The following is a 14,977-nucleotide window of genomic DNA, read 5'->3' as shown; positions in this document are numbered from 1 at the left end:
ATAAACAAAATGTGCTGATCAATCCAGTCAACTAAGTACATGTCTTGTCAATGACTCCAGCTTTACAATGGACTTGATGCCTCTAAAGCCATTTGTTACGAGCAACTTGCCAGACGAGGCATTGATCGCTGTCCAGTTGTAAAGGTAACAGCAATCATTTGAAGAAATAAGGCTGCTGTATATGGATGTGTGACCTGCTTAGAAAGTGTCAACTTCAACGACTTTTAATGTTTTCTCAAAGTACAGAGACTGGTTATATCAGCGATGGTTTTGTGCTGTTGTAATAGTCCCCAGTGTCCTTCAGTGTCTTTGTTGCTTCAATGGGGCCTTGTACAGCCACTTCAGATATCATTTGACAACCCTCAGAAAATACAGTAGGAATCTGTGAGAGCCGTGAGCCGTCTGGTTTATTCCTTGTTCAGATGGTCAATGGATGTTCTTGTGCTCCTGAAAGACAGCGTGTGCATACATATGCCTTATGTTATTATAAATATAATTCAAGATTTTGGCATTTGTATTTATAACGGTTTTGGAAAGCACAGGTTAATTTACCTGTTAAGTATTGTACTTTGCTAGGGTTTTCACTTGACAGTATTTTTTACTTCAATGTTAAAGGAGTCAATGAGTAAAATTATGTGAAATTTATTAAACATTAGTTGATGCTTATAGGATCAGACTCCTGTTTCTCTGTGGCTTTTGATCATGTACATGAGCAGATGTTCATTTGTTAGTTTTAATAGTTTCGACACATTCAACATCTAACTTCTTGTATGGTTTCATTGGAATTCAATTTGAGCCCATAGAGCAACAATTTGCAAAATCAGGTTCAATTTGTGTTGAGGAACTTTGTTATTTCTTTTTCCTCCTCCCTTCAATCATCTCATGACCCCTCAGATTCAGCTTGTGACACTTTGGAGGGGCCCAGCCCGAAGGTTGGGAACCACTGGATGAGTACAACTTACTTAACTGAACACATACTCACCCGGCCAGAATAGTAAAATACTACTTATGAATTATGGTAGCAGTTGTTATCAGTTATATAATCATACTATAAAATGTGATAAAATTACCCTAACAGGGAAACATTTCTGCACAGATAGCATTGTATGTTATATATATATGTATTTAAATAAATGTATTTACTTTAAGTGTACATTTAAGATATGGTTTTCAATAACTTAATGGAAATCTGATTACATATACTTCGATTTAATGTAATGTGTACGACACAGGATACACCGGCACTGCTCTGGTCGCTTCTAATAATCCTCCTGGTTTGCTCCTCTTGTGGCACCACTGCCAAAGTGCATTCCTACTCTTTGTGATAATAGCAGAAGACACAGCGATATAATGTCTTGTCTTCATGTCTTCATGTCTCCTTACAATGACAGGGGAGGGGCAGAAAGACAAAGCCGATAGCTTCATGGGAGAGTTATTGCCAACTGCTGCAAGAAACACAAACAACTCAGATCCGGTTTGCTCCAGCGGCTCCTCAAAATCGAGAATTAGCAGAGATCATCATCGTGTGCTTCACATTTCCTCTGCGTGTCACAGCGGGGTAGCCCTCTCGCTCCCGGGCCCGACCCTGCAGTTATCAGCCCAGGTGATTGAGAGCAAACACCGCCGTCTCTCTATAGAGGGCACCCGCACACCCAGAATGTCTTGTTTGCTGGAGCTGTGTACATTTTGTATTTGAAAGAGCAGCAAGTCAATGAATCTCGATAATGCGAGAGCCGGGCCACATAACTCACGTTGATAGTCCTTACATTGTGCCAAGAGGCGATAAATCTGCTCTGGGAGACATGAATATGCAGTGGCAGTCAGTCTGGCTTGTTCTTGCTTGCATGCCCCCTGATGCACAGTTTATTCCTCTCCCCCATTCCAAACAGAAAAATAAAACCAATGAGCCGCAGTACTATCTCATCAACTGCGTTCTATTAGGCCCAAATAATGTAGCAGTGCATTTTTTAGATTATCTTTAATAACTTCATTTCATTGATGGGGAGCATGCAGCTTTTTTTTTTTTATTAGGGCTATTAAAAATTTTAAATGGTAAAACTATCAATGTTATTATTTCCGATCTCATCTATCAAACTATCCATCCATCCATCTGTCTACATTTAAAGAAAGTAGTCACAAATTAATCCCTGATAAGCTTTCATCTCCAAAGCTTTTTTTAAATCTTGCTGCAAGTTTCATTCTCACTAAATACACAACACATTTACTGAGCTCCACAAACCATATAGGTGCCTCGTCTATTGCAGTGATGAGACCGACAAGATCTCTGTGTGTGTGTGTGTGTGTGTGTGTGTGTGTGTGCTTGTATATCTAACTTTCAGTTTGTATTCGACGGCTCTTTGTGAGGCATGAAAAATGGGGAAGCAGATAGTCATCCAGCAGTAACCGGGGTTTTAATACACTTATTGACACAGACAGAATGTCTCAAATAACAGCGATAAGCAGCCTCTTTTGTCAATGGACCAATCCTCAGCTGACACTTATGTCCCTCGTGCAAAGAATTCATTCCATTCACGGCACAGTGTGCATCCCGGGGATTTCCTTTCTCTATTTCTTAGCAGTAAATACACATTTCTGAATGTCCATCTTTGCAAAGGCTGAAACAAAAATAACAAATAAAAAACGGGTTATAAATCATAAGATATAAAATATGAAGACGTAAACATAATGCCAGTGCATGCAGCATCTTACAAAGTGGAGAATCGGGTCATCGCTCCCGTTCACCTCCATAAAACACTTCTTGGACATAGTTGACAACAATGCGTAACGACGCGTGCCTCTAGTGGCACCGCGGAAGGATGGTCGTCAGACGCACGCAGATGCACGACTCTCTGCACTTCATTTCAAATCAGCACAAACTACAAGGTGTATTTTGGTGGACGCTGTGACAAAGACTTTTATCTTATCACATCTGGACGCTCCTCAATAACCTGCCTCGTGCCATCACCGCGCGCAACTGGAGACGTCGGCTCCTCCACCTTCACAAAGTCTCACTGTGCTTTACGAACTGGAATGAGAGACCGGAGTGATTAGACCGCGGCAACCGCTTCTTTTTTTCATCGTCTCAAGTGCGCGTGCACATCCTTCGTCTCTCATCGTGCGACGCTTCTCTGGGTTTTGTCTTCCAGGAGACAGACTCATTTCCAGGCGACCCAAAGTTCCGCAGGCGCAGTTCTGCTCCACAGCGGTGCAGGGGTCTGGCTCGGCTGCTGCCGCTGCACTTGCCAATAGACAGATAGCATCGGCTGTAGGAGGGGATACAGACACTCCTGCAGGCTAATTGTAGCGGCCAGTGTTCGCAGGTGTATCACTGACCCGCCTGTGAGGGACTTGGAGCTTCATCCTGACCGAGACGCGCTCAGACTTGTGAGTAACAGAGAGAGAGAGAGAGAGAGAGAGAGAGAGAAATAGAGAGAGAGAGACAAATCCTGGAAGAATGTCGCACCAAGTATAATGAGCGCAGATTTGTCGCAGACACCAAAATCCATATATGCTCCGTCGAGTTCAGTTTTTAGGAGCAATTCAGAGCCGTCTTTGGAATTTTAAAAAAGTGGATCCAACGACTTTACAACCATGCGAAATACTTGGCTGTGTCCCCGGAGCGCGATTTGGGAATACTGGACCTCGCTGATTCTATGTCTCTTATGGATTCAGTACTCTTACGGGATGCCTCACGTTATTCGAATAGGTAAGTTCGCATCTGCCATCACACGCACACACTCACTCACACAGGCGCACCCGTTTGTAACCTTCAAATTTGCTCCCTATTCGGATCATTTCAGTGCGTCTCATCCGTGCGCGCTCAGCTGCAGCGGGTAGTTTATTTTGGAGTAAATGAGAATAAGTCTCTTTCATTTAACGTGCGTCTCTTCCACGCAGTGTGCGTTTGGATGATATTGTGCTTAAACGGAGAGCAGGCAGGGAGCAACAGGAGAGCACTGCATTCATAGTAGACGATTGCCTATAAATTTGAGGAAGCCTGCTCCGCGCAGCGAGATCTTGTGGGTTAGTGTGACCTCTAAGCACCCTGATTTGTCTGTTCCATTTTCTGCAGCCAGTGTGTTGAGTCATCCGGCTCAATGCCTTGCCTTCTGGAAGTAAGTTTATTTTTAAAGAACAGTGTGATGGATTGAAAGCTACAGTTGTCAGTTTACACACCATCAGAAAGTTTCTAACTAGTTTATCCAGGGAGGTCAGTTAAGTTTATTTATTATCTCTTCCATCTTCTATCATCCCTGCAAATGAACACACACACACACACACACACACACACATACACACACATACATAAACATGGTCCAACTGATGAAATAGCACAGTAAAGTCCTGTGTTCCTCCTCCTGATCGTCCATGTGAGACACAGTGAGAAAGAAGCCGGCTCGATCCCTCACTGAGGAACAATGTGAGAATTGTCATTCTGATGCTGACGAAGCGATGAAACATTTTGCCCCGAGAAGAGACAGGAGCAGAATGAAGATCAATAGTGGTTTTTGTCACAAGGCAAATCGTTTTTGACATTTGGCGGAGTGCCACGCAGGACAATTACTCAAAATGGCACTGGCCCTCATTAACACAGAGCACTTTCAACAGCCTGGAGAACCGGGGCAGCCAGGGAGCGAGTTTGTCTCAATGGGTGAAAGTGGAGGGATGTTGCAAAAATCCATTCTCTTGTGCTCTGTAACTGAGGTCACTGGTGTCTCAGGAACCAGTCGACTTTTCGTTTGACATATCTGCAAGATTCCACTCGGGATTTTTTTGATTCATGATTCCTGTCAAGCTCAGTGGGTTGACAATGGGAAGCTCATTCAAAAGGAAGTTGGATGGAGTAGAGCCTTGACATTTCACTGCTCTAGAACCTCAAAGGACCTTTTCTACATTTTCTATAAATTAAAAAAAAAACAAGTTTCAGCTGAAAGGTGTAGGAGCATAGAATGCTGTGTACTGCCGAGCACCACACGCAGCTGTCAGGGTGCAGGGCCCTGCTCGTCCCCTGTGATTGACTGCTGCAGTCTGTGGAGCCATGACTTCTCTGACATTGCTGTGTATGGACTTTGGCGATGTCTTGCGAAACTGCATAAATCCTTAAAGCTCCCTCCCGACTGATCTGAAATCGTTCGGTCAAAGGAACATTTTTTTTTCTCCTTCTTACTGTAGCAGCAGCTCAAATGAAGACCTGAAATAGACTTGGCAGGCTTTGTTTTTAAAAAAATGTCAAAGTGCTGAGACAAATTTACCTTGAAATGTGCTACAGTCGCACTATTGCTTTTTATAGAATCTATCACTGCTTGTGGTGCAGGAGCAGTTTTGTGTGTGTGTGTGTGTGTGTGTGTGTGTGTGTGTGTGTGTGTGTAAGTGTGTGTGTTCCTGGGATTGTTTTTTTGACATCCTGAGACGAGGGACATGCAAGAGATGGTTTCTGAATTTGCCTCTGAGCGAAAAAGAAAAAAGAATAATTTGAAAGGGCTTATATTTTTATATGATCTTTTGAAGCAGAGTGTTTACGTGCAACATCAACGAGTGTATCCATTTTAATTTGTCCATTAAAAAAATACACGTGAAAATCACATAAAATAAATATAATAATTTTTATAATTCAATTTACAAAATTTCTGTTTTAATGCAGGATAAGCTTGAGGGTGTGGATAGAAGATACAGTGTGTGTGTGTGTGTGTGTTGTGTGTATTATTATTTCAGAAATGCTGCAGTTTATATTCACTTTTTGGGAATGAGCGCATTCTTTTCAATGTTTAATGGACCTTTTTGCAATATTTTATAATTTGGTTCTTAGCGTGTAAGTGTGTGTGTGTGTGTGTGTGTGTGTGTGTGTGTGTGTGCTGTGTCACAAAAACCAACAGAGGGCTCTCTTTTAGTCTGTGAACAATGGCCAACATCGCTCCTCAGCACTGGTTACAAACACAAAATAAACCAGTGGAAATCATCAAGGTGGGCGGCGGTGGTATTTGAGCGCGGCGCTCTCGGTGTGTGCTGTGTCTGCTCTTAGTTAGGTGGCCTGTGCTCCATCTGGGTAATGGTGGGCATCCACAGTAGAGTTGTTGCCATTGATTTTAGTGCTTTTAAAGTGCATTGCTCTAAGTTGGGGCCAGATGGTCGCTCCGTCTCATTCTGGAGCTTCTATTTGTCGGAGGGAATGAAAGACTGCTCCTCCAGTATTTGTGCTCTTACACGCGGAGGTCTTCTCTTTACTCTCTCTCTGCCTGCCTTTTCATTATTCTTCTGTTTTGTCCTCCTGACATCTTTTCAACCTCTAATCCCATCTAGGAACCATTTGAGTTCATCATCCAATTTTGCTTTAAAAGAGACAAATATTCTCAAGCATGTGGATGTGATTTTCTCCCTGGAGATAGTGTGTCTGCAAATTATTTGTATGTTTGACCAACATGAAAACATTGATAAGGATATTGAAGAATCACACTGATGAATTCATTGAATGTGACTTTTGGTGCCTTGCTCTGTTACTCCAGTGAACATCGTTCTGCCTTTACATTGCTCTCATCTCCATCAGATAGGAATTGTAAAGGGACTGATAGGAAAGATATTATATATCTAGTAATTATAGATTACTTTACGTCGTCTCCTTCATCTGTGATTTAATGAAACTAATTCATCATTTGTTGCCTCTCTTTTCTCTCAGTGAGGTTATTTGCTGCCTGACAGGGATTTATTGAATAATCAATTACTTTATCTACCTAATACTTAAAGCACTTAATCAGTGCCAGTTAATCAATCTCCCTCATGATTTCATGTTGATTTCATTTCCTCAGCTACTCACTCTTCCCTTACACCTGCTCACATGCATTTTTCATTTAGCCTCCGTAAAATGCTTCGGAGCGGCCATGACTCCAGACTTAATTATTGTGTGTGAAACGGCCCGGAGACTTACAGTAAATGTAAGCTGACAAATGTGCAGCACTCGAAGCTGCATGCAGTGTGACCACTCAGAGGCTTCAGAGGGATAAATTGGGTTTGTGGTCACCACTTTTGGTTGAAGTCTCGAAACACAGCCACTTCAGAGGCTTGTCGTTATCCCCGCACCAGCAGCAGAGAGAGACTGAGAAGTTTTCATGTGATTAACTCTTCCAGCGAGCTACAGAGAGTGCACTCTCCACTAGCATGCTCCCAGAGTTCCTCCTCGCCGAGGGTCTGTGCGAACGTCTCATCTGAAATGACTCAGACATATTTCAAGAGACTGTAAAAGACTGTAATGTTTCTTTGGAATTTAGTTTTTAACAAAGTCGCACCCAAAGGGGCGCTTGTATCGAGATCACCCACAAGAGGATGGTACGGCCGGCAAAGGGAGGGACATTAAGGAAAAAGTGTTTCATGATGCACAACAATGACGGGACGTTGCATCAAAAAGTTGTTTCAAATTACGATGGCCATCAGTTGCTGAGTGGAAATGAATATTTCATTTGCATTTAAATTTAATCTCTCCCTACACAGAGGGAGGAAACAGGGAGAAGCCTGCTGGTGGAGGCTCGGTCCCGGGGAGTTGTCGTGGTGAATATGAACAAAGGCTGGTAGAGGTCACAGAAGAATTGGAGACAGGGAGAAGCTTCTCTGATGTGTAATTCCATTATCTGCTAGTGAAAGCAGAGATTGAAGGGAGAGGGATGCAGCACTTGTTTTACCTGCGCTATCACACTCCCCTTCATCCACTTGTATAAACATGGACAGATAAACGAACTGCAAAAGAAATAGCTGAGGCCTATTTTCTGCCTCTCCCACTCTCCGGCATCTCCACTCACACACATACACACACACTCACACAAGGACACACACTATGTAAAACCCATACTCGATACACAACATTTTCCAAAACATATGTCTGGTCTCAGTGGGCCTCTTGTACACAATCCAATTCCATTCTCTCTGTCAGCACACTCACGGCTCGTCATTAGCTTCAATCTCGCTGATGGGAAACGGCAGATGTTCGTTTTGTTGAGCAGAGGGTCCGTCTCTGAACGTGCTGTCTTCTGTACTCGCCTGTGATCCTCTTTAGATGCATTAGAAAGGAAGATCCTTCTTCCACAAACAAATATGGGTTCCAGGCGCACCGTAGTCTGTGTTTTCCTGAAGCGCTCTGCCTTTTTGTTGAGTTGAGTCAGGAAAGCCAGTCAGCCTGTATTAAATGCGCTGTTGAGTCCAGCTCAAAGTGTATTCAATAAACAGTTTGTTTATGTCCCAGAATAGGTGCAATAAATACATAATGCTCGGAAATGTGCTCGTAATGTGTCTGATCACTAATACTAACAAGACCTAACTGCATCGGGGAAGTGCAGGTACTTAGCTCCTTGTTCAGTCACATATAATAATGATCATCCAATAATCCCAGCCACTAGGGGCTAATAGAGCGGATCTACCAACCAGTAAGATAATCCTTTGACACAGCAGGGCCCTATCTAGCCCCAGTTAGCTTAGCCTAGCTGCTGCTCACACACCAGATGGTGTTTTCATATCGTACTACAAAGAGGGTGCTCTGCAGTGAAAGGTCTGCTGCAAGCATATGCTTCTGATGCCTATTGAAATAAATAAGGCGTTGGGTTCCTTATGGCTGTAAATTTCATCATTTTCATTCAAAAAATGAGGCAATCCATTTGCTCTTATATGGACACAAGATGTTGTTTTACAGAAAATAGTACACTGCTTGTTTAGTGTCACTATTCAGAGTGAAACAGGAGATCTAAAGAATCACTAATGATGATAAAAAAAATCCATCCTATTATTCCTTAGCAGTGTAAAGCCATGTTGACAGTTTTGGTCTAATGTCACATTTTAAATACAATACAGTTTGATATTTATATATGATATACAGTTTTCATAAGGAGTATTGTTTTTGAGAGTGAATAGTTAACAACTACATAAAAACAAATAAATAAAAACTATGAGATCTCTGGAATATGTAGAGTGATTAGGAACATTTTTCTGTAAGATAAATGATAAATTAACACACTGAACAACATTTCTGTCACCTTCATTTGATTCCGATGAAAAACAGTTTAAAAAAAACATGAAAATATGAGTATATATATATGTCCATCAGAAACAATAGCCTGATTGATTAGATCCACAATATGCCTGGAGTCCCCCTGCAGGTCCCTCAGGGACTCTATGTCATTACAGCAGGACGTGCACGTTTTGGATTTGACAGTGTTTTGAAATGCATGGCATGTCAATGTAGGCCATTTCCCTATGAATATTTCCGTACCAAGGCAATGAATCAAATTTCATGCTCTAGCCATTTGTCTTTATTACATGCCCTTGTCCTTTCTATTTGACTCTCCCATAGCAGCCCTCCTCGGGGCTCTGTCGGAAACATCAAAACAGTTTGAGAAGAAAGCTTGATCTCAGGGCATTTCTCTCTCAGGGTCACGTAACATAGTTAATTAGAACCATCTTGTTGGTGGTAATTTGGTGATTTTTTTTACATTTCAGCAAGCAGAGCAATTTGTCCTCACTTTTCCAGACACACTGTATAAACTGGCAAACGGCACACTCACACTATATAGTCAAAGAAAGTACTGCAGCAGGAGAGAAAGAGGGAGGGAGAAAGGAAGAGGGTAGTTACTTAGATGAAGCTAGGGGACTCTTATTTAGCTTTTTAATTAGCTTGAACCTTTTGATCCCAATTTTAAAACCCGCCACGTTGCATTGTTGGTGCCTTTTGTGTGTCGCCCCAAGCCAGATAAAACCAAGCTTTATTTCCGTGCCTTTCAAACACCACAGCGTTCACCGGAGCAGTATTAGCTTTGCTTTCCCACCCCACATTAGTATCGTCCTTATCTATTCCCAGACGCTCCATGTAAACTTGGTCACCTCTGACACCTCAGTTACATACAGTTACATGCATGCATTAGAATAACAAGACCTTTTCTTCTCAACGCTGTAGAGCTATCAGGATTCAACAGTGGAGGTATCAGCTGCAGTGCACAGGTTTTAAATCCTATTTAACTAGGGATAAGGACATTGAATAGAGGATGACACTGTTTAATTTTGCCCTTTTAATCAAGCTCACATTGTTATAGGTGCGCCGCAAATGTCAGGTCTTGGTTGTGTGATTCCCTCACATTGCCGTTCCATGACTGCGTGTGCAGGAGTGTGTGTGTTTCGGAGAGAGAGAGAAAGAGAAAGAGAGGAAGTGCGAGAATGTGCATGAAAAGGGGATGTATAAGGGGAGCTGGCATACAATCCCTGGAGCGTAGGGGTAGAGCAGGAGTTAGTAATCATCTGTGAGAGAGTAGGCTAGAGAAGACTCACCCTCTATTTCCCCCCCAGAGACGAAGGAGAAGTTACAGATAAGACAAACCTCTTCAGGCCAAAACCACTACAAATGAATGGCTATCAACAAAAATATCGGTGGAAACATAGATCCTCTCCTCCACACGTCCCCCTCTCTTTTCATCCCTGTGAGCATAACCACAGGAAGTGCACAAGGCTCGGGGGTTGCTTCCCTCGCCCCCTGATGGATAGCCGGGAGGTTGGAAGCCAATGTCAATTTAGTTAACACAGCCAATACCCAGAAGATTCCACTCAGCACTCATGCTGTGCGCAGGCAAGACAAACTGGGATAGCCTCCCCGATCTCTGCAAATGTTTTTAGCGGCTGCCGATCTACTGCCCAGGTTGCCCCCAGAGAGCACTGTGGTTAACCACAAAACGTTCCCCCGTGACTCATCTGAAGACAGCTTGTCTGCATGTGACCGGCTTTAGATATATGGAACAAGACAGACATTATCATTGACAGGGACGAGAAAGAGGAGGAGAGATTGTGGGCGGTTTGAGGCTGGCAGTACATTTTAGTAAAGCGGTTAGTGATGCTCATATGAATTAGAGCCTTTAATTTAGAGCCAGAAAAGGCTAGTAACTAATGGTCCCTGCGGGTTTTCACTTTTTCAGGTGGGGTTTGAGGAGGAGGGATGGCTGTCATAGTAACGGCAGCTCACGTAGTTGGCAAACCAGAATGTGAATGCTGGAGATTATAGCATGGGACTGCTTATCATCTGAGCAGCAGGGTTTGTTTTTCACTAATCAATTCCCTATCACAGAGTTAATGAAAAATTAGGCTTCTGATTGTTTTGTTCCTAAATCATGTTTTCCAGTCTCCAGTGCGTTTTCTTTCTTCTTTTACTGATCAGTCTTGTGTGTTGCTTGTGTTGTTTTTGTGCCAGTTTAAGCACGAATTTATTATTTTATACAAATTATGGAAATCATTACAGACTACAACTAATCATTTTAATGCTCCTTAACATAAATTGGAGGGTACACAGTTATTTATATAGTTCTGACACTAAACACGGGTATTTGTGTGACCCTTTTTAAAGGTTTTTGCTCCTTTACCGACATTGAGAAATAAATCTTTTTCCTTTTCCTCTGTGAAAGATGATCAAAATTCACCAGGAAAACTTCAAATGCAACGAATTCAGAGAAAAGGAGAATGCAACTTAATTTAATCCTCTTTCAGTTAACCCCTCAACCTCAGAGATGTCCAGAGGAAGAAAAAAAAGAGAATACATTTTGTGAAAGCTAATTTCTGAATAAAACTGGGCTAACTCTCAAAACTATGCTCTTGAATTTGCTTTTCATCGAGAGCGAACATAACACTATGAAATCTGCCTGTGCCAAAAAATAGTCTGCAATCAGTGTGTATTATATGGTTTGATGAAAAGGATCAATTGAACCGATGCTGCAATAATCATATGCAAATTTAATGAGACATTTACGGTGTATAAATGCTGCTGATTATTCTCATTGGTAAAGCAAACATTGCACTGCACTGTCGCTCGCTGTATTAACCTAAAAACGCCATGAATATTAACAGCAGATATTATCAGGGTCTTAAAACACACCAGTGGTTTCAACATGCAGAATATTTTGTATGAGTAAACTGTGGAAAAAATTCTCATCTCCTTTAATAAATGCTATTCGTAATTTTAGGCCTTGAGTGGCCGGCGTGGCTGAAGGCTTCTGCGATACAAAACAAGGAAAGAGCTCTTCACCGTGATTATATGTCTAGACGTAACTATTAAGAAAACTTAGAAGAAAATGTCCGTATTGTAGAAGGTCTGAAAGGTTCATGAGGAATGCGACAATTTTTAAGTAAGTGGGTTCAACAGAGGTGAATAAAACTGTGTCTTAGGTTACTGGATTACATTTTGTATTTTAGTTCAAAACTCAAAAAATGATCTTCTTTATTCCTTCAACAAAAAAAAAAGCTGTTCTCTCTTTGGCCCAATACTTTCTCCTTTTCATTTACATTAAGGAACATTTCTTATATCTTCAGATGTATTTGGAGAAATTTACAACCATCAGAACACTGACCACATTTAAAATAATTGGCATTACACTGGCATCACAGGACTTATGCTCTGTTAATGTCCCGCTCAGCCTCTCCCTGCACTGTTCACATAGGAATCCCATCCGCCCGTCTGCCAGAGGGATAATTACCACAAAGGTGGTTAGGAACACTCCTATTGTGAGGCGAGCACAGGCTTACAGCATACAGAAAAGAGCAATCTCTTAATGAGGAAATGTCGTATAAAGATAAAATAATTAGTCAGTTAATCAATAACATTGTTAACACTCAACAGAATATTTCAACAGAATAGACATTTCGTAAAATTACAGAACTTTACATTTTTCTTATGATCATAATGTAATACCTTTTTGCCTGTTGGTCGATATACATATACAACTGGCATTTTAGATTTATTCTAGTGTTTAATATATTAAATAACAGTTTTTTTAATAAAAAATAATGAAACACAAGTTAAATGGAATGATAATTACTGATTAGAAATTTATAAAATATTTACAGCAATGCTATATACATATTAAAGTTTCTGTTTTTCTTTATTATGGGATTGTTAGTATGTTCATACATGGCAAGCCTGTAATCTCTGTATTGTTTCCATGGGCAGATATTAGGCCTGGGTTTTAGGATATTGTGATGGGTATTTTTTACTATTTTGACTTTTTATTCTTCAGACCAAACATAATCAACAAACTTATCATTATTGAGAATAAACATTACTTGCAGCCCCAAATAAAATCAGCCAGCTAATCAATGATAAGGCTAATTGTTTATGTGCAGCCCTAATTTAAAGTAAAAACTGAGCGTCACGTTGACAGAGTAGCCGGCTCAAAGACCCCTGTTTCAGATGTTCATACCTCCCTCAAGCCCAGCATGATAGAAAATCAGAGATTCAACCATACAAGGAGGAGGGTGGACTTTAAAGAGGCTGGATTTTGTTCCATCTATCAGGGTCTTTAGGGGGGCCGGGGACAATCAGCAGGGTTTTGTGAACTGGATTTCCAGTCTTTAATGTGGCTGGCTCAAGCCCAGATAGATCAGAGACCTCACGTTCTTTGTCAATATTCTGCCTAAGCATCGGGGGACAGTATGAGATGACAGGATGGGCCTTGTGTGTGCTATTGTGAATGAAGCCCATTTACGTGGGAAGCCTCTCCAGCCACTGTCAAAGTAAAAACAGACGACAGAAGGAGATATTTCCTCCAATTACATGCTTTGGTGCATCTGAGCACCATCAAGCTGCTGCCGCGTCAAAGTTTAGTCCGTTTATTAAATCATTTTTCTTTGACTTTACATGTATCATGATGATATAAAAGGAATGCTCCCTTACTCCTTTATTTTCTCCTCCTCCTATTCCCCCCTTCGTCTTTTCTTTGGGAAAAGAAATAACCATTTATTTGAAGTCATGTTCTTTTAAGAAGGTCACAGATAAGCTTTTGTTTGGGTTTCACTCACTTGCTCTCACTCTTTTCTCAGCAGACAGAAGATGTGACCTCGCTAACACACACTCATTGTGTTAATCCCTTGTCAGGGTAAAATGAGAACTCCTTTCTCTCACCTTTCCTGACCCACACCCCTTCTGTCTCCTCAGTGCACTTGTATAACAAGACTTGCATTTCAATTTGCAAGCCCATCACTAGGCTCTTATGAGCTGCTGGTCGGGAAGCTGAGGCTCATTTAAACTCTTCCCCTTGTGCTTTCAGTCAATTTAAGATTGTTTAATAGACATTTAATAGCTTGAACAAACTGCTTTCAATGCAAAAAAAGTTTTCTATCTCTTTTTCTTTACATTTCATTTGATTACAACAACGAGCCAACTTTGCCTCCACCTGGTTCTTCCCTGTTCATGTCCCTGTGCACCTTGATTTGAGACTCCGAGGTAGGGGGGGACTGTCGGAATAGCAGCACATGGAAATGGGCTGGTGATTGCCGTCCTGTGCTTGTGGTGCTTGAGGGCTTGAGTGATCGCGCTCTTCAAGCCCCTCCTTGGTGGTTGATTAGCTGTGGAGCCCTGGAGCTCCGGAGTGACACACTGGCTCATCAGACTTCGCTCAGCCTGTCAGGGACCCCCTTGATTGCGCTGAATTTCATAATTGTCCCCCTCATTCCGCTTTAGTGTCCGGTGGGCTGCCATCTCATCTGCATGTCAGAGAAGGTGCCACACAAGGCTTGACTTTTCCCGTCCCTATGCAGAACACATTCGAAATGTCTCCACACAAAAAGGGATGTGTCATAAGAATTTCATCCATTCCGAAGCTTCCAGTTAACAGGTGACAAAAATCCTCTTTGTCTATTAATGGCCTATACATTTTAGATGCTAGTCAAATGGTGCCTTATAATAACATATTGAATTGTATATGCTGCTAAAGAAATGTGGGACATCATTTGTGCTTCTTCTTTCTCCTCGTCTCTGTCAGATTGAAAGTTAAAGCAGTAAGAACAGGTATCTCTGAGGTTATTGATTAATACAGATTGAGCTGCCCTAGGAGTGGAACTCATCTCATCGAAAACTTTATTAATTATTTTTATGTCCTGGCGTCAGCCTCCAGTGACACTTGAATTTCTCAAAATTGAGACTTGCACCCATGAATGTAAGACATCTAGTCGACATTAGTTTGAAGCAAATCTTTAG

The 14,977-nt window shown here is 41.6% G+C and overlaps 1 protein-coding gene across 1 annotated transcript in view; it reads left to right on the top strand.

Moving 5' to 3' along the window:
- Positions 1-3,591: 3,591 nt before the first annotated feature.
- The window catches only part of grik3 (glutamate ionotropic receptor kainate type subunit 3), an 80,095-nt gene continuing 68,709 nt past the window's right edge, over positions 3,592-14,977 (top strand). Inside the window, exon 1 of the mRNA XM_053432556.1 lies at positions 3,592-3,706. Coding sequence (XP_053288531.1) covers positions 3,592-3,706 — 115 coding nt within the window. The remainder of the gene's footprint in view (positions 3,707-14,977) is intronic.

Source organism: Pleuronectes platessa, chromosome 10 (genome assembly GCF_947347685.1).
Source record: "Pleuronectes platessa chromosome 10, fPlePla1.1, whole genome shotgun sequence".
Classification (NCBI taxonomy): domain Eukaryota; kingdom Metazoa; phylum Chordata; class Actinopteri; order Pleuronectiformes; family Pleuronectidae; genus Pleuronectes; species Pleuronectes platessa.
This window is presented reverse-complemented; position numbering and strand designations above follow the sequence as displayed.